This window comes from Platalea leucorodia, assembly GCF_965183815.1.
Source record: "Platalea leucorodia genome assembly, chromosome: 14".
In the NCBI taxonomy this organism is placed as follows: Eukaryota; Metazoa; Chordata; class Aves; order Pelecaniformes; family Threskiornithidae; genus Platalea; species Platalea leucorodia.
Window position 1 is genome coordinate 10,559,947 of NC_138836.1, and position 26,596 is coordinate 10,586,542.

The window sequence follows — 26,596 nt, forward strand, 5'->3', positions numbered from 1 at the left end:
GCGGCGCAGCGCGGAGCCGGGCATGGGGTAGCCGCTCCGCCCTGCTGCGCTCCCCACCATGTAGGCGAGCCCCCGGGCGCTGCGCCCATCGCTCCGCGCCGCCTGCACCGCGCTCGTACCGGACCGGGTGGGACCATGCGGAGCGCCCCGGCCGCCGGGCTCCTGCCGCTGCTCCTGGGGCTGCGGCTGCTGCTGGGCGGCGGAGCCGCGGCTCAGTACTCCAGCGACCTGTGCAACTGGAAGGGGAGGTGAGGCGAGACCCCCGCCGGGCTGGGGGGAAAGCGGGAGCTGCCACGTCCATCCCCGCCCTGGCGGGGGAAGAAGCTGGTGCCGAAAACAAAAGGGAGAGCCCTCCCGCTGCGGAGCGGCGCAGGGCGCTGCGATGCCCGGCCGGGGCTCGGGGAAGGGGGGCGGCCCACGGCGGCGGAGAGCCGGGGCCGAGGGCGGCTCTGCCTGCCGCCCCGCGGGGAGCCGGCCCCTCTCGGCGGGCCCGCGGGCGGCGGCCCCGGGGCGGGGGAGGGATGGAGGGGCCAGGGCGGGCCGGGCTCCCCTCTGCCCGGCAGCGCGGCTCGGTGGGCTGGGAGGAGGAGGAGGAGGAGGAGGGCGGTGCCATGTCCGCCGCGGAGAAGTTTCTGCCCGCGACCATCTTCCCCGCGGCCCCCAGCGCTCCGCGGGGGCGGCCGCGCCCGGGGAAGCCGCGGGGCCGGGCAGGCTCCGGCCGCGCCGCGCTCGGGGCGGCCCCGGGCATCAGCCCCGGGCATCAGCAGCCCCGGCTTCCCCCGCCGCCGCGGCCCGCTGGGACCGGCCCCGGGGCGCGGTGCACCTGCGGGGCGCTCCCGCCGCAGCGAGGGCCTCCTTCCCTGCCGCCCTGCCCGGGTCTGGGTGCCCCGGTCCCGGCCCAGCTCTGCCCCGCCGCACCGCAGCCCCGGGCGTCGCTCCCGGCTCCCGGGAAGTTCTCCCGCACTTCATCCCGCGGAGACGATGATGATGATGATGAGGAGGAGCCCGGGAGCTGGGGCTGGTACAGCGGCCTCACTCCTGGTTTATTCTAATTGCGCCGGTTGTGAAAGCTCTCCAGTTCTCAAGTGTTTATCTCCCAAATTATCTTTCCTTTAATTGCTTGTAATAAGTTTAACGTGTGTGGTTGGGTCTGTGACCTCCTCCACTGCTCGTAGCTTTAAAAACCGACTCTGCTGACAAGCAAGTTGCTGGGTCAGGCTTTCTGTGTTGGAGAGTAAAACATTTTGACTCTAATGTTCTGCTCAGCTCTGACTTTCTTTAAAATACAAGTTTGGGCAGCTTGTATCAGTAGGGTATTTTGGAGTAGGGATAATTCAAAGCGGGGAAACAGCTGGATTGACTTTCACGGTAATTTCTTATCTGTTACTGTCTGAAACATGCAGATGCTTGGTATTTACTTTTCTGAACTTTTTTTGACTCTAGACAATAGAGGTGTAGTTAATCCCAGTGAATCCACTTGAAGGCGAGTCTGTCTGATAGGGACCGAGCCTGTTAGTTCTGTGGCAAACTCCTAGCTGTATCATTTTGCTTTACCAACCTCCCCACCCCCAAAGCTGTGCCTGCTTTCATCCCTAAGCATCCTCGCTGCCTGTACTTACCTGGGCCTTACCACATGGTACCGCAGCGTGTTTTTTAAAAGAACGATGACAAACCCCTGTAATCTTGTCCTGTTTGGTTCCTAGTTTTGTCCTGTTTTCCTGGAGCAAGCGGTGACCACCCATGTCAGCTGCGCAGGGCTGGAACAAGCGATGCCTGGAGCATCAGCTGAGGGGGTGATGCTTGGGGGGGAAGTGAAATAGCATTTCCTGTAAGTGAGTTTGGGGTGAACTGGTGATGCAAGCTGGGACTCACCCGCCTGCTGCTGCCCTGGTGAGCCAAAGTGGTGACGGCTCCGTGCCGGTGCGGTTGGAGGCACGGGGAAGGAAGAGCTGCCTTCTCTCGCGCCGTTCGGTCTGGGTGGTTTCCCTTGTGTGCGGGAGCCCAGGTGGACAGGAGTCTTGGGAGGGGATAAAGCAAACCGGGCTGACTTTGGCCTCGCTGGTAGCAAACAGGTGTCATCAGAAATGCTGCAGTCCTAAGGCCATTAAATATAATCTGCTTTGTCTGAAAAGACTAGCAGTTAAAGAAGGAAAGAAAGGTAATTTGATGTACCAGTAAATACCATCTAATTAAATATTTCAGTGTGGATACTAATGGCCATATGGGTCAGAAAGGATTTTTTATGTGGAATATAATGTTTGAAGTCATGTGATGTTTTTTACCTTAACTGTTTAAAAATCCTATGCACTTGAATGCCAAAATGTAGTCTTTCTTCCCACAGTGAAGCTCTAGGTTGTCTTGTGCTGGCAGATTTGGGAGTCTGGTCACCTCCTACAGTAAACCTGAAGGTGTTTTCTCACTTTTACATGCATGTCTATATTCAAAGAAGTAGAACATTCTGGATATGATTTTTTTTTTTCCAGTTAGCTTGTGGAGAAGTGATGAACTTATATCCCTGAGTAGTATGAAGAGCTTTGCTAGGATTCCTATAGGTATCCCTCATGCTTCCGGGGAAATCTGATGCAATGCACGGCTTGACACCTGCAATTTAAGTACACGCAATAGGCCATAGCAGCATCTTAATAAATAGCTTGGCAGAGAGCTTCCAGGAAAGCTTTGTCCAGAAGAAAGCAGAAACTTCGCTGTGGTGTGTGTCTGGTTATTACTCTTGCTGTAACTTCAGGTTTTCGTACTGCAATGACCTCTCGATGCTTTGGGCAAAAGCGCTTCAGTGACATGCTGAGAATACGCTAGTCTGGTGTTTTTGACTGTAGGGTGTAGGAGCGAGAATTCAGCTCTGACGTGGCTGCTTGTGTCCAGCGATCTTGCCCTCTGCACCGGTGGGTGCTCTGGGGAAGTCTCTGCTCTCTAGCTTGTCACCCTTAATGGTACCCCAAATCAGGGGCGAAACTTCCCTGTGTTCGCTGAGGGGTGCTGGGAGGACGTGGGTACTTCGAGGGTTCTTCAGAGCGTCTGTAATACAATAAATAAACGGCTAAAGTAGATAGTGTGAATATTCCTCCTGCTCTCTTTTTCTTTAAGTAACACCTGTTGCATGGTGCAGCGTAACAGGTTCCTGCGCCGATACCGTAACAGACAGAGGGGGGTGGCTGAAACCAGCAAGGGAGAAGAGCGAGGAGACAACTGCAGTGATTCAGGATGTCCTCATGGATCGGTATGAGGAAGTAGCACTTGCTGTAGAAGCAAGTCCCGTAAACAGCACAGATTTGAAAGGGAGGATGGATGGCTCATCCGTCACCGTAACCATGAAACAGCTGCCCTATCTCCTTGCCATAGACTTAAAAAAAAGAAACAAACAAAAAAGTAAAACTCAAATGAGCTTGAGGGGAAAAAAAAAAGCTCCTGGACCGTCATTGTTTTGTGGACACGGTGTGTCTGATGGCTGGCTAGCGAGGATTACACACGACGTTAAACAATCCCTCGATGTGGTGACATGTCATTTTGACAGAAAGCAAAGCGACAGGTTTTACTGGATGATGGTGGTTGCTGTTAAGTAATGTGAGCATGCATTAACTTTTGAGTCATCCTTTATTATAAGGCTTAATGCATACAGGTACTTGTGCTTGATGTATCTGTCTAATGGCATCACTCTTGCCTGTGGGATATAATTGGCTTTCAGAAGATAATTTCAGAGTCCACCCTGTTCTTTGTTTGAACAGCATGAGCGTTTGAACAAAATGAATGTTAAGGCTTTTTTCTCTGGCAGAAATTCACTGCCTCAGTGGTGCTGGGATCACTTGCAACAGCAGTTTCACTGCATGAGTTCAGAGTTTTGCCCCTGGTATCTTCCTTCTGTTTAAGCACTCAGGCTTCAGGTAGAATTTGCCGGTGTAAGAACTGCAAAACCTCTGCAGCGTGTTTTGATGTCTTGAGTAGGAACGAGTGACGTGTGAGGGTAGTTTTTTGCCCCTTTGCTGAGGGATCAGCTTTACACTCTTTAATTTTACTTATTCACTGCTTGCACATAAACAGACTGCTGTGTTTTCTGTTGAGTGGCATCATGTGCGTGCTGTGGTGAAAACTGATTTTGTGGACCAGATGTGGATTTACAGTCAACTTGAAATATCCCATTGCAAGTTAAGTTTCCTGAATGCGTTAAGTACTACTGAATTTGAGGGCAAGAGACCAGAGGTCAAAAACTTGTCCCTCTTTTCTCCTCATCTGCATTCTTCATGTGGCTTTCAAGATTATTCAAAAGCACATGTTTGCAGGCACTATTGTTATTAAATATGACTTTTTTTTTCTGAGCTTCCTCATGTAACCTCTATCGAGTGGGTCACACTGACACTCACAATAATGAGTCACGTCAACAGTTAATGCAAACCATGTGGGGTTTTTTTCCCCCTTCTTTTACACATGGCTTCTTGTTACTTTCTAAATGCTGACTTGAATTTAAACCCTGTTCAGCACCTGACTATATCTTTGGGATGGGGAACTGTATATTTGGAGGTTTCTGTTGAGAAACCAGAGCTCGATGTCATTACTTGCACTATACTAAAATACGTTCTTTGCCACAGGTTTCCTGTGTAACCTCAGACAAGTCATTTAATCCTTTAATTTTTTTTTTCCCTGTCTTGGTTCATCTGCCTGCAAGTGGGAGTGTTGTGAAGCTTCTCTGAAGTACTGCAAGTACTCGGTGAGCTGCGTCGAAGGGTCTCATTTTGGGTGGTGCTCTACAGGCACAGAATAAAAGATGCTTATGTTTGGGAACTAGGTACGCAAAGCGTAGGAGGAGAAACAAGCTTGGTGGTGACGTGATTTGCTCATACTCGCATAATAGGTTTGTGACAGGACAGGGACTGGGACCGAAGGATTTTTACCTAATGGCCCAAATACTGTAACCAATAACCCAGGCTTCCCACAACTTTTTCTTTTAACTGGAGTGCCTACAGCGTGCGGTGCCATGTTAGTGCTTTGAGTCACCCTGGGTAAAGAACCTGTGGGGTTGGTCCAGCATCAGTGACAGGCAGCAAGGGTTGTTTAGGGTTGTCCTCAGTTTAGGCTGTGGGCAAGCAAGTCCTGGGGATTTACTAGTCATCCTGCTTAAGCATGGCAGTTTGCTCTCCTTTCACTAGCAATTGGCCCTGGGATCCCCATGGTGCTCTCTGTCCCATCTCTGTGATCACCGGCCCTCGGAATGGCTGTTGGGGTGTTAATTTTTTGCCATGGTGTTGGGTAAGGACACAGGACCAGTGGTGGCCCTGTGCCCCAGTGATAGGAACTGGCCGCGTGTTCTCTCTTTTGCTGAACACCCCTAGCTGTGTGTCTGCTCGTAGCCCATCGGAGCTGGGCAGTGAAGTGATAAGCTTAAACCTCGTGTTGGGGAGAAGTGGGGGAGCATGGTATATGTACTGAAGAAAGCAACATAGTTCAGTGCTTCCCCAGCTATGACTGTAGAGTGCAGTGTTTTCTCTCCTCTCCCTGCCTCCCAGTTTGGAGACTGGGGCTGCCCAGCTGGGGCAGAGATTATCGCTAGCACCCAGAGCATCCCTTTGCTCCAGTTCACAGGGTGAGCTTGGCGCCCCTCCCAGTTTCAGATCCATTGGGAGTATAGACTTGGAAGGGGAACAAAGTACTCAGCAAAAGGTGGAGTCCGATCTGGGAGGCTGGAGAACGTGCTGGTTTAAGCCACCAGGAAGGGAGTCCAAGCGTACGTGTTCTACTTTGTATGCGCCGAGTCATTTGCCACAGCTCAGCTGATGGGCAGTAACTGAGGCTGTAGTAATTTAAGTGCTTTTGATCATGTGCTTATATCCTATTTAATTTTGAAGTCAATTACTAGTGGTTTGACTTTTTCTTTTGGGAGATGATTTAAAATTGTCGCATAATATTAAGGTTGCAGTCTTGCAAGAGACAAGCCCTTCGGCCTGCTGCCGAGCTGGATGGGCTAGCGCTCAATACTGTCATAGATTTCCTGCGTTTGTTGATGTGGGTCTTTGAAGGTTTGAGGTTATGACAGTCACGTTACTAGCTCTGTCATTTCTCTAACTTTCTCTTTCTTTCTTCCCCCAGTGGCTTAACTCACGAGTCTCACAAGAAGGATGTTGAACAGGTCTACCTCCGCTGTTCTGAAGGGTCGATAGAGTGGATGTATCCCACGGGAGCACTCATAGTCAACCTGCGACCCAATACTTCACCTGCCTCTTACAAACATTTGACTGTTTGCATAAAGCCCTTCAAGGACTCTGCAGGAGCAAATATTTATTTGGAAAAAACTGGAGAACTGAAACTCTTGGTCCGAGATGGAGATCGCAGCCCCAGTAAAGTGTATTGCTTTGGCTATGATCAGGGGGGCCTGTTTATTGAGGCCACTCCTCAGCAGGACATTAGCAGGAAAATTACAGGCTTCCAGTACGAACTGATGAACAAGGGGATAGCATCTGATTTGCACACAGTTTCTGGTGAGTTCTGGGATATTGGTCATGTTTTCACGTGCCGTATTGGATGCATAACAGATGGCAGAGTGAGTGAGTGGGAAAGTGGTTGGGTCTGAATTTCATGTGCTTTTAAGGACATGTTTTATAAACACGCTATTGCGGAAGAATTGATTTTTTTTCTTTTTCTTTTGTTTTTTTGTCGTTGCTCTTTGGAAGCTGGTAGCATAGGCTGGATTCCAAATGATTTGTTAAGGGCTACATTGTGAACGATTCTCCCCTTGCAGGCGTGGGGTGAATCACAGGAGCTGGCTTTCCCCTACGGTGAACTCCACCGTGAACTGGGTTTCCGAGCCTTGCTGTAACAGTTTTCTAACTACTTTTTTACTCAGTTTTTAAGACCCCGCTGCATGTTTTGAATAATAAACATTTAAACAAGGAGGAACTCCTTTTCTGTGCTGTTTTTTTTTTTTTTTTTTTTTCTCTGCAACTACTGCTACTTGCTGACCTAATTATTGCTTTTTTTGTTGTTTTTTAAACAAGGAAAATGGTGTGTTCCTTCCTCAGCTCTGCTTATTACACTCTCTTGAGCATTGCTGTGCCATGGCAGAGCTCTTCAACACCATGGCAGTACTTTTACAGTGCCAGTGTTGTCTTCTCTCTCAACCATTATGAAAAGCAAGTTTTGTAGGGAGGAGTTTTACACCCACGAAAAGCTTGTAGGAAGGGGGAGTGGACAAACTGAAAGAGCTTACAAGCCTGTAAAGTCTGATACTAAATAGCAAGCTAAATACCATTTGGGAACAATAGCTCTAGGTGTAACCTAATTATGCTAATCAATTAGACAGTTTGAATGACTAGCATTTGTGGAGGATGACAGGGGGCAAGGGGAAATTCTCCTTAGATAGGCGGTATCGCATTCATGCATCTCCTCCATTCAGAATTGCCTCTAGCTTTTATCCCCCAAACCAAGGAGGGGAGATTTCCAGAACAGCCTGAGGAATAGCCGATCTAGGGTAGTTTGTCCCAAACGACTAGGGAGGTTTCAAGGGTTAGGCGTTTTAAGTGGGGAGGCCATGGTGGCAACCAGATTTCTCTTTTGAAATGGTAGGGCACGCAGGCAGCCCTGCAGTAGGGGAGGAGAGTCCTCACGGCACACTTGAGATGACTCAGCCCAGGGTAAAACCCGATGTAAAGCCAGCCTAAGAGCCGTCCGTAGGCTGTCTAGATTCTGCGGTAGTGATGCCATATGCTTTGCCTGAGATGCTACTTGATAAGCGGTGGTGTGGCAAATTGAACTGCAGCTGTATCGTCTAGGCATTGCATCCCTGTCCTTTTTTGGGATAAGTGATTGCAGAACTGGAGTCCCGTCCTCTCCCCTCCCCTGGCTTCCTTCCACAACAGGACTCTGGATTTATACGCTTGTGTATTTGTGCCTGCTCGCCGCCCTGCTGGCGTTTAGGTGTTGGCACACCAGTTCAGATGTGGCTTCTTTTTTGTACAGACCTTAGTTGGACTGAGGTGAACAGCTCTTAACTCAGCAAGACAGCAGTTGGCTGCGGGCTAATGCAGTAACCCCAATAACTGATAGATGGCGTGTTTGCCATTAAAACAAAAAACTATAAACAAATATTAAAATATTTAAGTTGCCTTCTTTACTCTTGCCGTGTACACAACTTGTAGCTTAATATCAAGGGTTCTGCGTTTTAAGCAGACTTCTCTGCTTCTACATCTTACGAGTGCTGCAAAAGAAGCAGGGTATCTGCTGCAGAGCTGTTTTCCCAGTAAGATCATTTCTGCAAAGATGAATATGCTGTGCAGAATGTTAGCTATGTAGTAAAATTCCATTGCAGAAGACATTAAATACATTGTTTAATCAGTTATTTGGAGAATGTTCCCAGATTCAGTGCTTCTTTCTTTGACAGACTCTGAGGATGGAGACACAGGCAGGCAAGCGATAAGTCACTTAAACTTACCAAGAAAAGTCCTATGCTTTTTTTTTTTTTCCCCCAAAAAAAAGTTGAAATTGCTTTTGCATATAGGTAAAATAACATGTGAGAAATACTGCTCATCACTGCTGTTTTTAGTTTGCACATAGATACGGTTTCTGCCGAGCATTGCTAAAATCGAGAGGACTCGCTGCTGGCTTGCTTCACGTCCCAAGCCGGCACAAACGGCCGTGTTTTCAGAACGAAGTGCTCTCCGTTCCACATAAAATCTTGGAGATTTTTAAAGCTGATGGGAGTTTTCTTCAGAGGCTTTCAGAAGTCAAACTGAGGACTGAATCCAATTACAGCCTTCCTCTTTGATAGGCATATTAAATCACTTTTTCTGTGGCTGCTGTATTTTCAGCTGTAACAGGCACTGGTTGAATTTCAGTGCTGTCTTATAAAACAATGTGGTAGGCTATCTGCTTCACGCTCCAAGTGTCTTGTTTGGACAGAAGAAGCTTTTTAATAGTTCATCAGCAGAGCCTTCAGGGCAAACTAGGGATCTCCATTGTATTTTAAATTATTTCTCTTGCCTTTTTTTGGATCCCCAGACTCTGGGGAGGGGCGGCGGGGGGCGAAAACACGATGAAAATGCCATACATGACTCTTTCCACTACTCAGTCAGATGAGCACTTTTATTCTCCTATAAATATCTATATGGCTGGGGAAACTGCCAAATAGCTGCCTTGTGAGGCTTCTATAGAGTGAATATATTTGGGGCTCTTCGCAGTTCGTGGACCTCCTTTTTTCTGGAGCTGCTTCTGGTTTTCCTGTGAAACCTCCAAATAAATGTCCTTTACTGAGCTCTTCATTTGGAGAGGTAGCTTACAATCCATTGACTGAAATCACTGGTGGCTTCTTCATCGGAGAGGAGGCTCAAGCCAGAGGCAAGCACTGACCTTAAGGAGCTGAAAACTGGATTTAAGGTTCTGCCTTTCCCTCCAAGCATACTTCTGTCCCTTGGTCACAAACGTGGCTCGCAGTGTTTTGGCTGTTGCGCACTGGAAAAACAAGCCTGCTCATCTCTTAGTTGCAGTTTGACGGCGTTGGGCAGAGCTGGCAGTACGTGTGAAGAGATGACGAAGCCGTGAGATGCTGTTGCAGACGGGGGCTGAGCTGGGCAGAGGAGGCTTGCACGCTTCCTGGTCTTGCTTAACGCTGCAGCGCTTCGTCTGATGGCGAAGGACCGAAAATCACAAATATTGCGTTATTTTCTTACTGCAGAGTGGGGGAGATGACTCTCATAAAAGACCCAGGTGTGGGGCTCAGTAATCCAGCCCTGTCCTTGTGCAATAACTACTCGCTAACAACTTCTCTTTGCTAAACGGTGTGTTTGTTTCCTGGTGATAATTATTGTACTCTGCCCTTGAGTTTACTCTCTCTTCCTAACCTGGCATCCCAGCTCTGATTAAAGAGTATAAGTCATCTGTTTAATACTTTAATGACCTGTTGTGTCCTCAGAGTCCTGACATTGCAGGGTGCATCAGCTAATCAGGAATGCTTGGCAGGGTGCCTGTGGTTTAATTATAAAACCTCAAGTTTTATTAGTTTACAGTCATTTTTTCCCACTTAATCAGAGTCTAGCAAATAATTCAGTAGAAAACATACACAGGTTCTGAATTGGCCTTTCCCTTTTCTCGGGAAGGTTGAATGACACAGTGCAGTCTTAAAATTTTCCAGATTTTGGGGGTTTAACCCTTTTCTTGGCTCTGAGTCTGCCTTACCCCATTCTCTTAAGGCTTCCCTAACCGTAGGAAGTATTTGTAGTATACCAATAGTTTTAATTCAGATTGCTGAAATTTGGTGTGAGGTGGTTTTTACTGTGATAGTAACCAGCAAAAAAGTGCATTTCTGGGGGTTTGTACGTTCTTAAACTGGGAAGAGGAGCGAAGACAAGCACGCTACGGCGCTTGTCACCATTTGATGTTGGTGAGTAGTCCCTACGAAGGGGCAGCTTGACAATTCAGACATCCTGACGTTCTCCCCCTGATACCCAAAGTGATGGGTGACTGAAAGTGCTTCTGATTTCAGATTAGGTTTTGGATTGGAGCCCTATAGAATTCCCATCCACAGTGATGGTCCATTAACTTCACCTCAGGCTTGCAGTAAGGCTCCGAAGCCTTGGTGTTTGCCCAACTGAAGAACTGAGGCACTGTGACATTTTGGCCCGAGGCCATTTGAGAAGCAGCAGAACTTGTTTGGGTTGTTGAATTCGTTGATTCTAATCTTTTCTGCTTGTGCTGGAAGAGAATACTGTGGGCCTCTGCTATACTGCCTATACTGGCAAGTAGACGGAGGTTTTGGCAAAAGTGTTGTTTGGCCATATAGCTTCTAGAGGTTTTCTGAAGGTGATGACCCACATGAGCTTCTCGGCTATAGCGGAGCTTGTTCCTGGTCTAGGTGTGCCTTGCACCACAGCAAGCTGCTTGGATTAAATCCCTGTGAAAAGTGTGAAGGTCCCTTGATAGTCATTTGCTATTTAAGTTCTTCAGCTACTGCTCCACTGGTCTGCAACAAGAACCTGTAGGTTGGACCAAACGTTTTGGAGCAGAAGGTCAATCCTCTTCCCCCCCTCCCACCAAAAGACCTTTATTTTCTTACCTAAAGTCCGGTTCAAGAGTGTCGCATCCAAGGTCTGGATCCAGCTTGATGTAAGGCGTGTAGTTTGCTTTTCCCATTGCACGCTCACGGGGATGTCTGTAATTTGGTTGTTAGAGCTCAGGAGGTAAATTGAAAGCCCTTTCATTACCCACCGGCTTTTGTGTAGTAAAGAAGTCAAACTTTAACAAAAATGTCCCTTTATCTTGATGGCATCTACCGACTTAGTGCAGGTTCTAGTAACTGTTTTATACGTTTTCTTTATTAATGCTGGGTACCTGGCTGAGAATATTAACAGATAGGAGGTACAGCACTCAAGTGGGTCTCTGAAAAACAAGGCAAAACTGGATAAATCCAGCTAACTAATCAAGAACAGTATTCAGCTATTTCCTGCATGCTGTTAATTGACTGGCCTGAGAAAACAGATTGGAAATTAAGAAAGCTCATAAGTATTTGGGCTATGCCAGTGTTTCTGGCTTTTTGATGCACCCCTCTTAACTTTTGATCTTTAATGCAGTTTGGGTTTGGCAGAGGTGGGGCACCAATCTGCCATCTCTCTGCCTGTACTCCCCCAGAGCGCTGCTGTCATCGCAGCTCGTGGGCTCCTATCTCCTGCTTTCCGCTAGTTGCTCCCAAATATCCATTTTTCTTTTTCTTTCTTGGAGGCTGAATGCGCTGCTAAGCTTTGTACCCTGAAGCAGCAGATGGGCTGGTATATTTTTCACTTCTTGCCGGCGTGGAAACGTTCTTGCTTTTCGTCCCGGCGGCCGGGGAGCAGGAAGCTGCGGCTGGCGTGCCCGCTCTCCGCCAGGGCATTCGCAACATGGAAATCGCGGTTGGGCCCCGCTGTGCTCATCGCCGCCGTTAGCAGAAGAGGTGATGGAAAGAGGCACTTGGAACACTTAAATTGAAAGTCCCCGCGACCTTTAGGCTTAGCACACGTTCTGCTTGACTCACTGTGACCATCCGAGATGTTGGCACCGCGGCAGGGGTGGGAGCACAGCTGTATGCGGCAGGGTTGGCAGGGGTGTAGATTCCAATACCCCCCCGAGATGAGAAAAATGGCTTGCTTTGTCTTTTTTCCCCCCGGTTTTCTGCACAGGGTACAACTCTCATACCGCTTGGGGTTAAGCTGCGATAGGGGAAAAAAGCAAATCTGAGTGTGGTCTGGTTTGATTTGCACGGAACAGAATCGATATCGCGCTCCTCCCACCAGGATTTGCTGGTGAAATGCACAACGAGCAGCGAAGCAAAGTCGAGGGATCGGTTCCCTAAGTCTGAGTTGGCGGGGCGGCACGAGAGGTGGGCTCACCCGAGCAGCTAAAGGCTTGCTGCTGTTTTACATGCTTTTTCCCTCTCTAGAAGGTCAGCAGCAAGTTTTAAGAGAAAACCACAAGAAAACAGCCTTTAATGCAGTTGTTCAAAATACACTTCAATTATTGGCCTTATAAGGGACCATTTTGACACTCCGGCTTTAGGGTACGTTATTTTCTGAATAGTATTTTGTGTGCTCCCCCTCCTCGCAGGAAGGTCTTCGTAGTGACTTTCCTGTCTTTTCCCATAGTAAATGATGATACAAAACTAGACACAAAGTAACTTTTTTACCAAAGAGTAAGCAGCATTTGCTAACCCTATATGTATCTGAAAAAGCAGATTTTAAGCTAGTTTTTGATAGCATATCACTGAACTGGGTGTCATGGGTCAACATCTGAATTGGTCAGGCTGGCTGCTGTATACCAGAGCCTGGAGTGGGATTAATTTTGAGGAGCTAAAAACCTGCTCTAATTATTCGTGTGCCTAAAGCGGTCCAATTTGCAGCGAATGGTTGACAGGGGGGAGAGTTTGAGAGCAAAGTTTTTTGGTTTCTTCCCGTGTGAAATGATTTCAAAGTGCAGTTCTGGTGCTCGGGGAACGCACACGCTCTTACATGTTCCTAAATTGAGCAAGGGTGATGTTTTCGGGATCTGAGCCTCAGTAAGCTCAAAAATGTTGAACTGAGAAGTCTTCACCTAAAAAAAAAACCCCAAACCAACAAAATTGGAGGAATGCCCTAATTTAATCTCTCCTTCCCCCAAGAAAATGAGTTTGACAGCAGTCTCCTCTGGCCCTGCTTGCCCTTTGATGTTGCCAGGACAGTAGTTGGGTTTGCAGTGGGCAGAGGAGGTGACAATGGAGCTGCAATGATAAATACGCAGCTGCAGGGGAGAGGGGGTAAGAAAATAGCTTATTTTTGCTAGACTGGCCATGAATGCCGTTAGCTTATTTCTCAACTCAGTGGGCAGTCAAAACCAATAAGCAGTCAGGTGTATTGTCCGGGCAGCTGGGGCTCTGCTTTGCTCTGACCTTTATGTACTGCGGAAGATAGTCCCGCAAACAGATCTGCAATCCAACGGAGTTGCTTGGCAGTCTTTAATAATGCTCTTTGCTTGCTCTGCAAAACTGTTTAGTTTGCTAATTCCTGAGGCCGTAGTTAAAGAAGGGATGGGAGGGCGGGGGAACCGCATTCCTCTTCCCGCCCCCCACCTTCCCAGAGGAATAAGAAACTTACTGAAACATGGGCCAAATTTTTCCTGTGTTAGGGTCTTGATTTGCACGGCAGAAAATCTCTTTTGCCTTAATCTGCTGTAGAAGCCAGAAAATACACACTGTAATAGTGCACGGATGCTCGGAAGCTGCCCTGGACCCAAAGCTGTGATATGTTAAATCTGACCTTGGGAGGCTTAATGCTGGGTCAAAAAAGCTGCCGCTGTATGACACGCAGCTTTGGTCCAGCATTAACTTCTGCTGCCGATCCAAATTTGTGGAAGGGTTTTTTTTTTGGGGGGTTGTATGGGTACCTCCTCAGGTATCTTTCTGCACCGCTCTGACGCCTATATGGGATTTGGGTGTTGACTCCTGCAAGAGGCATAAACTCTGGTGTTTGCCCGTGTCCCTTCTGGATCGAAGCCCTGCTGCTGGGAGATGCGTAGTGATCGTTCGTGCTGGGGTATGCACGCGGAGCCCGCCCTGGCTTTCCATTGCCGTAACTGCCCCGGGATCGCTCCGGTGTGCGCAGGACGCACCTCTGCCCCAACAGAACCGTTAGTAGCTCTGCACCAACTTCATCTGTTTATAAGTGGATGTGAGAAATTTCAGGCAGAAAAAAAACCGGGAAAAGTCTAAGCTTATGTAGAACTGGTGAATGATCCTAATATGACAAAGAAATGTGTGCTGTTAAGTAAGAAAAGGTGTATATATCTTAAAGCTTTTCCTGTTACGAACAGAAAACCTTAAGTAACTTTTTGGGGGGGTTAACTGAACATTGAACTGAACATTGAACATCTCACTGCGTGAGAGGCAGCCCTTCCACAGCCCCCCTCAAGAACAGGCTGATCAAATAAATGTGGTTTTAAAATGAAAACTGGCCTTGTTCCTTCAGAGCTCTCCCACCTACCAAAGCGAATTTGATTTCTAGAAACAGGAAGAAGGACCTGTGTGGATGTGAGTGCACATATGCTACTTTTTTTGTCGTTCTTGTTCTTTTTTTCTTTGAGACTCACTTAATCTTTGATCTGTCATTACTCCACTCTCAGGGTTTAACTTTAACCAGCCACTTGTTACTTAATTCTATTCCCCTGCTCCACAGGAGGCATTAATGGACCGGACCGAAGAGGAGGGTGGTGGGGAGGGAGGGAAGGCTTCGTGTTGCTGGCAGGTATCCAGCCTGGTGGTCGGTGCTGGCTCCAGCCTCTGCTGCAGCCCTGGCAGGGCAGGGGGAAGCTGCGGCACCAGAGCCATGCGCCTGGCTGCACAGCCTCCCCACCGCACGGGAGTACAAATCACCTTACTTTTTCGTTTTCTGCCTTGCAAGCACTGCACGCCATCTCAGCTGAGTGTTTTGTTAGCTATCGGAGACAAAACCAAACAAGACATCAAAACTTTCTTCCTAACTTTATATTTTCCTAGATCTGATCAGTGCGTGCTTTTACAAGGCTTTGGAACGACGTTTTCTTTAGAAGAAAAAAGAAATATTTTCTGGGTGAATTTTAGGAGGGGATGAGCCAAGCCATGAATCTTTGTGGGTTTTGAGTCAGTAGAAATATTTGCTTTGGTCCTGTGCTGGCGGGCGGTGGACGGGCAGGGCGGAGGTGCGATGCTGCAGCCGCCCGTGCTGGCGGGCTCTCATGGGGCAGCCAGGAGGGGTCCGGCCCCAGCTGCAAGGTCGCAGGAGGCCGGCGGAGTCCCTCAACTCTCCGGAGGCACAGCTGGCTTCCAGCAACTCGGCCATCCTCGCGCCCGCCCAGCGCGTCCCATTCCTAACCCCCCTTGGCAGCAGTGTAGGTTCGAGGAAGGAGAGAGGTATTTTCTGTGAGATAAACAAATAGATATATTTTTTTATGGCTTTATATTAGTGCCCTGTGCACATACAGCGGGAGAAATTCCCAGCAGTTACCTTGCTGCCTGCTTTTCTCTTTAATTGCAGTTAGGAAAGGGGAGAGAGAAAGCGAAGGAATGGCAGATGATTACAAATGCTGCTTGCACAGAAACGTGGACTTGTACAGTTGCAGAGATGCTTCGTGTTTGCTGGGCTCTCTCTTTTCCGCTGCAATTCAGACAGAAGGAATTTAACTGAAAATTTGATCTCCTGAGTAGGGCTTTTTGGACACTTTGGACGCATTGCAGGCTTGACTGTAACTGAGGGTTTTTATAGTGCTGGTGATGCAACGGGTAAGTGTAGGAGCTCAGCTGGGAGTTGGCACTGACCCTGTTACCACTACGTCGCTGCCCACCCCAGCACCGAGGTTTTGCCGCAGCAGCGTGGGAGCCCAAAGCCCGGCACTGCTCTGTGAACGCCGCCCTGGATCCAGAGGGTGGAGAGGCTCGGGGCAGCGACGGAGACGGAGCTGTGCCTGTTGGCCGCGTCCGGCAGGAGGGGAGGCAGGGAAGGGAGGCAGACGGTGTTTGGGACAGGCGTTATTTTCTCCTGATGGAGCAATAAGCAGCCCAGAGGAGGCGGGACAGAAAGAAGTGTCTTGAAGATATGACACTTCTCAGAATTTCTCCTGGGTTGATGCAACTTGTGCATGGACCGGGACGTAGAGTTTAATACTGTCAAATGCTGCTTGAATAAAAACCGCTCTGTGGTTTTTTTCCATTCCTTTTTTAAAAATTTTTAAACAAATGGCTGTTTGTGTTTCTAGCTGACCTTTCAGCTCATTTGTTAGAATGGGTGCTGCATCTTGGAACAGCAAAAAGGCATTGACTCTGCAATCCCAGAGGATCCTGACTTGCTCTGTAGCCGCTGAGCCAAGTTTCATTTTGAGAGCTGTTGCAAATGGAGCTTGCCTAGTACCACATCTCTTCCTCACACTGTTTACATAAATAGTCGTCTTTGATACCTAAGGACTTTAACACCCTCTTGGAAGACATTTCTGTGAAAAGATACATTTCTAGTTTATGCTCTTTTGTCTTAACGTTTCTCAGAGCACAAAGGTCATCACATCTCTGATGGTGAGGTTTACAATACGCTTTTTTTATTCTCACTTTGCAGGAAGGAAGTGGTATTAACTCAATTCTCTTGGCACAATCCATGCCACAGCATATGAAAGCCTGCATTTCATTAAACTTATTTGCAGGTTTAAATTGTTCTTGGCCGGTGTCTATATTTTCCAAGTTACTTCTGGAAACTTGTACATATGTGCAAGTTGAACTGAATGTCAGAAACGAGCTAAGGCAAGGAGCCGGAGTTGACACTTTCTTTTCTGAGGAGGTAAAATCACCGATAGCCCTGCTTCACATGAAGAAGTCAGGGGAGAATGTCCATTGTAGCATCATGATTTCGGTCCAGCTGCTGAATCACCGTCTTGTCCTGTACCAACTCTTGGCTGTGTTTCGGCTGGAGAAGAAGGGAGTCTTTGAGTTTTGTGTCTTTGCTCATGGTCCTTGTTCTGAGCTGCCTTTCTGCTCAGCACAGGGGCTCAGATTAACTTTCTAGCAAATATGGCGATGAATTCTTCTGCCCTTGGAAAAGCACTAAACTCTTTCAGTGTGGTTATTCATAGCATTAACCTTCTATTCATCGAAGCAGCACAATCCCTTCGGATCCTGTGTCCGAGGCTTATTGAGCCAAGGGGCTGGGAGTAGCGCAAGTCCAACTCTCGTGTTTGCTCCCTGACTTGGCGTTTTCCTACTGACACGCTGGAAAAAGTGCAGTGCTTGCAGAAAGCCGTGTAATCCTATCCCATCCACAGACAGGAAAACCTTGTAAAACAAAAGAGTGATGAGAGAGCTCCTCTGTGTGTTGTGACTGGGTGTCAGTAACTTCCAGCCCAGCTGCGGAGATGCTCTGTGTCATCTGGCCACGTTTTCCCTCGCTGCGTGGCTGCAGGTATTGGGTTAAGTGCAGGTGTGCTGGATGCAGCTCTGCTGGCCTCAGCTCCCAGCTCGCATGTTCATTTTACATTTGAGATGCGCGGACGTGCAGCTGCATTGATGTAGTTTAGATGGTGTTTCAGTGTGGGGGTTGTGGGTGTTTTGAGGTTGAATGTTATTTTGGCTTGCTCAGGAAGAGCTTTCTGAGGTGGTGAGGAAAGTTGAAGGTGTATCGAGAAAGGAGACGAGTAGTCAAAGCCTGGCAAACCAGAGTGCTTGTCGAATTCTTGTCCACCTCCACTGCAAAGTAGCAGGTCTTTTTGTTTGGGATATGAGCTGTGAGAGGTTCGTTTCATGGCAGAAGTTTTGCCTCTTCAGAGAGGAAGCCTAGGCAAACTTAGGAAGAAATAATTGCAAGGGTTTATTCTACTTTTTAATTAGTTAAAGCAGGATCAGCCAAGGTGGTTTTTTTTCTTGCTCATATGATGTTTGCTCTTAAACTCTTGTCTCCCAGCTAAATTACTGATCCAGTAATCAGTTGAGACATAGTCATTTCTGCTTAGGACTCAGAAAAATGACTGACAAATGCACCATCATTGGAGAAACCACATCTCTATTTTTGTAATCTGCTCTCGAAAGTCTGTACTCCATGTTTCCAGGAAGGAGACTCATCCTATGATGCCCTTTCCAGTACGGTTGCAATTACAGAGCTGCCATCAAGAACTTGAAGGGTGTAGGTGGGTTTTTTTTTTTTGTTCCATATGAACTAATGCTGATGTCAGGCTGAGAGCTTTCATCCAGGAGACAGGTCTGCTGTGGCCCCACACGGGTACGGCCGGAGGTGCTGCAGTACGGGCTGGCTTAGCTTAAATCACCCTGGTTTGTGACAAGACCCATTTGAATGCCTTTTGCTGAGCATGCAAGAGAAAAGACTACTTGTTTTAATCAAAAGATTTAAACTTAGAACTAACAAAAAATAATGCTCCAACCCTGCCTGGGCCTCCTCAGTAGCTTTTGATACTTAAAAGGTCTGATTGCTCTTCAAAGGTTTATTCAGAAAGACTAATGCGCGGGTGATGTATGCCACGGAAACTGGAAGTGCAGATAAACCAGCTCTGTTTCCCTCCCCCACCATCCACACCTCCACCGCACCGCACACGTATACAAGCTTCTTAATAAAACCGAAGGGTATTCCTCGGTAAAGTGGTTTTCTGCAATTACTTTGTGTTAAACATTTTCACTTCTGCTTAAAGGGTGTCTCTCTTCCTGCGCGTGCTGCTGGAGCAGCGATGTATGTTCAGCACGTGGAGCTTTGGGACAGTGTGTAGAGACCTGCAGCCTGGTTCATCTGGTCTTCTTGATAGCTATGCGGTTGTGGAGCGTGTTGAGGAAATTCAGGACAGACAGAGGAGACGACCGACTTACGGGTTGGAAGCTGGTTTTGGGGTAAGGTAAGGTCAGTCAGACCCATGGGTGGCTGTTGAAACACAAGTGGTTCAAACGAAGATCAGGCCCATTCGTGTGGTTTCTGTGACGCCTGAAGCCAGAGCCAGCACATCTCACTGAATGTGTCCTGCAGGGAGCTGTCATCCTAAACCGTGACGATGGCCCTTCAAATAACCCCCGTCTCCTATTTTCAGAGGATAGAACGGTTGTGTGCAAATGTCGCAAACCAAAGGAGGAAGGACTGGAGTTGTGCGTGCGTGCTGAGAGAGGACGGCAACACGTACCCACAGCTCTCGAGGCGGAGGAGACTCATGCTAAATTGCAGCCCTAAAGGTGCACCTAAATCCTTCCCCAAGATGGGAGGAGATCCTTTCTAGACAACTCAACTCCCTGGTGCTGGCTGAGCTGGGGACCTTCCGGAGCTGATGGCATCTCCTCAGGGCACGTCCCTCTCTCTTCCAGAGCGTTTCTGCCTCCCCGCGGAGAGGACCAGCAACGTGTTTGACAAAGCTGTTGGCCAACAAGTGCAGTCTATTGTTAGTATCGCCACATCCTCCTCGGTAACATCAGGTTCAGAGGGCAAATCGCTCAAAGCAGCTGGGACATGACTGCTGGCTTGTGAGGAATGATGTAATTACATCTCCCTCTGCGGGGAGGTGAATAGAGAGGCCTTTGGAGGCACTGGACTCGGGGGGTGGAGGGAGAGGGCTGCCTCAGGTTACTTCAGGTCAGGATACTGTCAAAATCCATCAAAGGCATTCCCAGGAGAGTCGGCAGCCGACATGCACAATGCAGGCTTTATGCCACCGGCGGTGGAGTTGAGTTATAGGCATCTGGGCTTTAGAGGGCTTCAATAAAACATTGCTTTTCTCTCTCTTTTTTTTTTTTTTTTTCACCCTGCCCCTGCTGCTGTATGAATTAAGGCTCTTTGGCTTATCGAGTTTAAAGGAATTAGAGCAGCTGACGTTGATATTGTTGTTGTTGCAAGTTCATAGACTTGCTTTTGGACGCGAGAACCTGGGCAGCCTTCGAGACATCCCCAGGGAGTCGGGCGGCCGGCGAACACAGCCGTCTTATTTAGTATCCGGGCATGTTTCCCCAGAAAATGAACACCTTCACCTGCTGTGCATGAGTGAAGTGTTCTTTTTGGTTTTCTTTTTTTAGTTATAAGGATGCTTCCCATTTTAGCCCGAGGTGTGTGTGTCGTTTTGACCTACTGATGGGGGGAAACACCTGCCGCCCGATCCCGGAGTGAATGAGTGCTGAACGGCAGCTAAAATCACGGACTTGTGGCATAAACACACAGATTCCTTAATGGCTGGGATTCAAAAGAAAGCGTAGGCATTGCCTCCCCCTAAGGATTTTGTTTCTTTTATGAGGCTGTATAGGAATGAAGCTTTGGTTGTAGCGAGTGAATGTTATTTGCTTTTTAATGGTCCATTTACCTCGGCAGTAATCCTTCACAACTCGCTTTCCATCTGTGCTTGCATACCTTGTTTTTGCCACTTGCAAGATCTATTTGATACTCTGTGAATGCAGATGCGGGAGCTGTTCCACAGAAGGGGGTTTCTGTTCTTCACGTGTCTGGTATGGCAGTGAGGGCTGGTGGTAACTGGTGGTTAAATAAGCTTGCATGCCACCAAGCTGCTGTGAGTCAGCGTGGAGCTGAAGTAGGTTTTAAGTAATGATCTGGTGTGAGCAATGCCGAGCGCTTTTAATTTCCTTTTGCATTTAAAAAGGATGCAAGATTTTGCCTAGAGTCCACAATTAAAATGATTTGGTTCCATGTATACGTGGAGATTTGTTCATTTGATTTATTATAGTGTCAGTCTATTTAAATGGAAGGAACCACTTTTAAAGTATTTTGTTTTTCATCTTAAATGCTGTTGCTTGTGTTGCGCTCCTTCTGAGAACAAAAATGGCTTAGTCATTTTGGTTTTTTCAATTTTCTGATGGGGTTGGACAAACTACAGAGATGTCTGGTCTAAACCAAGACTGTTTTCACTCAGACTTAAAAAGGCCAAGATGCCTTTTTATTATTAGATCTTTGCAGAAGAAAATATCTGAAATCTAGTGTCTGAAATCCAGCTGTGCATTTTGAAGATGTCCATCAGCTGTGCTTTCTTTTAGAGCCTCTGTCCATGTGAAAATGCTGTAGGATTCACGCAGGTTTGCAGGTTCCCTCCATTTGGTTGATTTAACTCCGGTCCTGACCTGGCCAGAGGGAGGCTGGGGAAGAGGGGTGTTTGCCCGGGGTGAGTTTGGTAGATGCCATGAATGGAACAACTCCGCAGTAGGATGTTATGTGACTGATATAATTTTCTCTGTCAGATGAAACTTGAATGTTTGGTCTAGCCACTAATCAAAATCTCTTGAGTCTAAAAATTAAAATATCTTCAGACTGAATTTATTACAGTACTCCAGTTATGTCCAGGCTTTGGCTGGCTCTGTATTTCTCATGATATTAAAGAATTTCCAAACTTTTCCAAAAAAGAGAGCTGAAATGGTATGTGGGGGAAAGAAGGGCGGTAAAGGCTGACTTGTTTCTAAAGGCCCTTGGAGGCATTCAGACGCGACTAAATAGAAATGCCCGATTGATCCAGATGCTTTAACAAAACTATTTTGCCTATTCCTTGTCTCTTCTTTTGGAGCTTTTTAACCTTCTTGAATTATTCCTTCAAATATCCCTGCCCAGAAATGTGCGTTTTACATTCTCTTTAATCCTATTAAACAGCGTGTTACACTGTGTATTAATCATCTGACTGGAGCAAATCTGGTGGATTTGGTTCAATAATCCTTCTTTCTGGATCACTGCTTTTCTGGGACCTTGGAAAAAATAAGAGATTTGCTGGGTCTTACGTTAAAGAATGGCTTGTGCTGCCTAACAGAGGAAGGCTAATAGCTGAGCATCGTAGGCACCAGCTATGTGTTGTTTAGACTAGTTTAAATCTACTTCTTAGTGCAATGGATAAACTTCTCCGGGAAGCAGGCGGGGGTGAGAGGAAGGGCGTGACTATTTGGGAATCTGGTAAGTAAGTGTTTTCAGATGCTGAGGTTCAAAACCTAAATTTTTTGGGGGTGGGGAGAAGTGGGGTAGCTTCGGCTTGTGGTTTGATCGTGGACTGCGCGATGAAAGAAGCTGTAGCTCCAACGCTTCGCCTCCTCTCCAGCTCGAGCCCTGCTTTGCTGTACTCTTTGCCTGTACTAATCCAGGCAGAGCAGCACGCTTGATGGGTTTTCATTTTTCTGACTGATGCATAAGTGCCGCTTCAAGATGACATCAAGCGAAAGATGTGAGCTCTGATCCTCGGGCCGCCAGCGGACAGACTTAATTAGCATCGCTGGGCAGGGCAGACCCTGATAGTAAGCAAATTCCTGAACTCAACAGGGTATTATAGAAACATCTGTACTGCAACTACAGCACCTTCTCCTCAGAAATAGCTGGCTGAGTACAAAGAGGAGCCACATTCTTGCATTGATTAGATTAGTGCAGATATCCAACTGTTTCCAGCAGCACAGGAAATGGTCTTTGTGCTGCTTGAGCTCTAGCAGATACAGGCTTCAGTTTCCGCTTTGCCTCGACGCCCTCGAACACATGCGCTGGGGTTTTTTCCTCCCCTCTTGGCCTCCCCCACTCTCTAACCTTCTGGATCTTTGATGTGGTGATAGACTAAGTGGCTTGTGAAATAGCCCCAAAACACTTGATAGAAATGGTAAGAAAGAAGCTTTGCCATCAGAGTTTAAAAGGCACATGATCTTCAAAGCCGTTTCAAGAGCTTTGAATTTACAGCAGAGCACGCTGCAAACGCACCCGGTATCAAAACATATTTTTCATAAGTGCAGCGAGTGTGCAGGGTGTTTGCTAGATAATATATCCCAGCAGGAGCGTTAGAGAGATCCATATTCCTGCTTAACTACAAAAATCTCACGGGACTAGGGTTAGCCTCCATTTATTGTAACATTATTGACGTCTGACTGGTCTTTGGACCAGTTGTCCCCGTGTTGTGTGTGTGTGTGTGTGTGTGTGTCCTCCTTTTGGTTAATTTAAATACTGGCTTATTTATTTGCTATCTTCTAGTCCTTTGCTAACTCTGACCCTTTCTCTCCAGCTCCCTGCCGACCATGCAGTGACACAGAAGTCCTCTTGGCTGTCTGCACTAGTGATTTTGGTGAGTTGTTGCATCCCCCTTCCCTCCTCCCCCGGGCGGCTCACGTGAATGTGACGGCCATAATCATTGATGGACACCTACTTACGCTTGGCATCTTCCACCAGCAGTAAATGCTGTCTAAAGGGGCTGTGTGCATGGGAGAGGGAGGAGGACGTGGTGTGGAGGAGCTCAGAACCGTGTGCCCAGCTGGCGCTTCCCCAGGGGGACAGAATGGCCCAGCAGCCGCGATGGAAGTAGAAGTTCAAAGACTCGGGTGTGTCTAGGAGAGGCCTTTACTTGCTGCCCTAAAATGGACTGCTGACGAAAACCAAAGGTTTCAATCATTCTCCGTGCTTCCCTTTTTAAAGGGGAAATTAATATTAGCTGGTATCTGTAATGGCTGAAGGACAGAAAGTATGTTGTCAGGGAGCTCTAAGCATGTATCTTGTTCTTGGAACTCTTTATCGTGATTGATGCTATTTTTCTGACGTAATTATTTTTGTGTTTAAATTTAATATGTGGGTGCCCTTTGCTGGACAGGTTACAAATATAAACTCTAACAAATACAAATATATGCTGGAGGTTACCGATAGAAACTTCACTCTAAAAATAACAAAGGATCCAAACTGGGGCTGCTGTAGTGAAATCAGTTCCCCTTGAGCTGCCTGCTTGCATGGGGCTGAGTTTGGAGCCGGTTCTTCCGGAGGGGTTTTGGGTAACTCTTTCTTACGTCATTTTTCCTGTTTCCAGTGATCAGAGGCTCTATCCAAGATGTAACGAACAAGGCAGAAGAGGAAGAATCCATAATTCACGTCGGTGTCAACAAACTGTACAGGCAGAAGAGCAAAGTCTTTCAGCTCACGGGGGAGAGCGGGAACTGGCGAGGACAAATAAAGACCCTGCTGGAGTGTGGGGTGAAACCAGGAGACGGGGACTTCCTTTTCACGGGACGCATGCACTTTGGGGAGGCCAGGTTAGGCTGTGCCCCTCGTTTTAAAGACTTCCAAAGGATGTACAAAGAGGCAAAAGACAAAGGGCTAAACCCATGTGAAATTGGCCCCGATTGAAATCCCCTGTTTGGCTGAAGATCGCTTTTAGCGTTTGGCTGGGAATATTTCCTGGCCACGGTGAAAACTCTGAACAAAAATGGTAACTGAGAGCATGGACAGATCTGGAGTGCAGGCTGAGGCCCCGCAGGACACGTCTGCAGCCTGCGGTGCTGTTAGACTAATGGAAGCAACAGAGGTACGAGCTCAGAAGGCTGCCAAGAAAGCAAGGCTGGATTTTTAACCAATCTTGTCCTTACGAATTAAGTTATTATATTTTTTTAGTGACTTCTTTAGGAAAACAAAGAAAACTCCCGTGTCTTAATAAAAAACCCAAATGAAAGCCAACATGCCTTTGTATCTTTTTAATACTAATTTTTAAAAATGTCTTAAGCTGATGTAGCATTTGGTATGGCGTATTCTGTATAAATGGCCAAGAATGTGATAGAGCACGGTAAAACATCTTAACGTTGATGCTTTGTAAAAAGCTTGGTGTACAATTCAAAGTTGTTTCTTACGACAGAAATTTATGGAGCCAAACTCTCGTGTGTGTGTGTTCTTTTTTTTATTTGAAAGAATGTACAATCGCCGCCTGCAATTTTTTGTCCAGGCTGGCAAATTCTTTCCATTCCAGAGAAATAAAGGTCCCTGGATTTGACACATGCTGTTTAAAATCTTTGTTTTTTTCTTCTCCGTAAGGCCGATCTCGGCTGGTCCAGATGTGCTCATAGATCAATTCTGGGCTGCTCACTTACTTTGTGGCTTCTCTAAGCAGAAACAGAGTTCCTGTGACGCATTGGGAACCGCAGTGTTTTACAAAGGGGAAGCGGGAGCTATTTTTGGAGATTTTTAGACACGTGTCCAGGCAAGGCTCTAAGTGTTCTTCTCTCTGATGCCTATGGGGTTATTTAGGGAACAGCTCCAAAGAGCAGGCTGCCCCTTCGTGTTTAGCGTGAAGCTCTTAATTGTGCTGGCTGGTAGCTCGGCGCGAGGCGGACGTTTGTGCCTGCCTGCGAGCCCTGGGGGCCAGGCCCGTGCCACCTGGTGAAAAATAAGCACTTTATAAGGGTGGGCCGCTCCTGCAGGCAGTGACCCATGGGAGGGACAGGAGCTCTTCCCCCTTGCTCAGTCCCGTCATTCCCCATAACCTGCAATGCATCACTTTCATGGTACCTTCCCAAGGATTTTTAACCTCTTGCCCATGTTTATTCTTCAGCGCTTTCTTTTCTCCAACTTTTATTTTAGGCCATCAGGTTCTTTAAATAGAAAGTTTCCACTTAGTGACTCTTTTTGCCTCATCCCTCATATCTCCTTCATGTAACTGTTGTTTCTGATGCTCGGGGAGGGCGTCTGGAGCGACTCAGAGAATGGTCTTCTCAGGTGGAGGCAGGAAGTTCTAAGATGGATGGGACAGAGATGTCCCATGAGACTTCTCAGGGGTAAAAAAAACAGGGTAGTACCAAAATATTGCCCTGAAGTGGGACCAAAATCCCTCTGAAAGTATTTCTGTAGACTTCTCTCAGCAAGATTCGTTCTGTGGGCCTGTTGGAGAAGAGGAGTTTCTTTTAGCTGTGCTAAGATGATCCTAAGAGGCTCCAGGAGACTCTGACTACTTCTGCAAAGACCTCTAAACCCAATTTAGCACCCGTTTATCTGCTGCTTTGACCTCAGCTGCCTTCCAGCCTCCTGTAAGCAAACCACCAAAACCAGCATCCTATTCTGTATGGTTCAAGGGTTCCCCCATCCTACTTTGAGTTTTAAGAGAAATGGACCAGGACTGGTGGAGGGGGGAAATGGTTTACTCTGTCTTCAGCCTGCCCCAGTCCCTCTCCTGTGGCACTGCTTCCACTTCCAGGGATCTCAACCCAGCCTTTTGCAGGCTTCTAAAAATCGTTCTGTGATTTAGCACCGAGATAACTCCCGAGTACATCTAAGGGGGCGTTTCGGTAAGCCCTGTACCTAACCTCTCCTCTCCTGTTGTGTTTCATGAGCTTTTTCCAGCGCAGAGTGGCTGCTGGCCGGATGAGGAGGGGAGAACAACAAGTTCCTGGAATTGTCTCCAACCTGCCCACTCTCTTCTTCCTATGCGGGGCTGTGGGAGCGAGGGAAGAGGCTGAATTAAATGTTCAGCCAGTATTTGTGAGGACAGCGCTGACAAAATACAAACGGTCAGGGAGGCTTTGGCCCTGGAGCTCCAGCTTTGGCTGCAGTTTGATTTTTATGGCAGTTTAAATAATTTGTAGACTTTTTTTTTTAAATACCCTTTGAACCACACTTGGAGCCAAGCACTGAATTGGTGCCTTTCTTTACTCCGGTGTCTTGTTTGCCTACCCAAGGAGGAGCACGGCTGTGCCTTCCTCCACCTCCATTGGTGTTGGCCCTTCTCCCTGCTGAATTGCTCTCCTCCGAGAAGCTGCCTGTGTCCTGCGAGCTCCCTGGAGATCCTTGGCAGGAGAGGAAATATCACCCTGCTGATTTTTGCTCTGCCTCAGCTCCACAACAGACTGCTGAGATGCAGTGCTGGAGTGCTCTGTAGTTGCTACGTGTCCTTCACGCTGATG

The 26,596-nt window shown here is 47.6% G+C and overlaps 1 protein-coding gene across 1 annotated transcript; it reads left to right on the top strand.

Moving 5' to 3' along the window:
• Positions 1-24,383, top strand: METRNL (meteorin like, glial cell differentiation regulator). The gene is made up of 4 exons (XM_082326452.1): positions 1-248; positions 6,094-6,482; positions 22,951-23,010; positions 23,740-24,383. The coding sequence occupies exons 1-4, from the start codon at positions 136-138 to the stop codon at positions 24,054-24,056; spliced, it is 879 nt and encodes a 292-aa protein (XP_082182578.1). The 5' UTR covers positions 1-135; the 3' UTR covers positions 24,057-24,383.
• Positions 24,384-26,596: the final 2,213 nt, after the last annotated feature.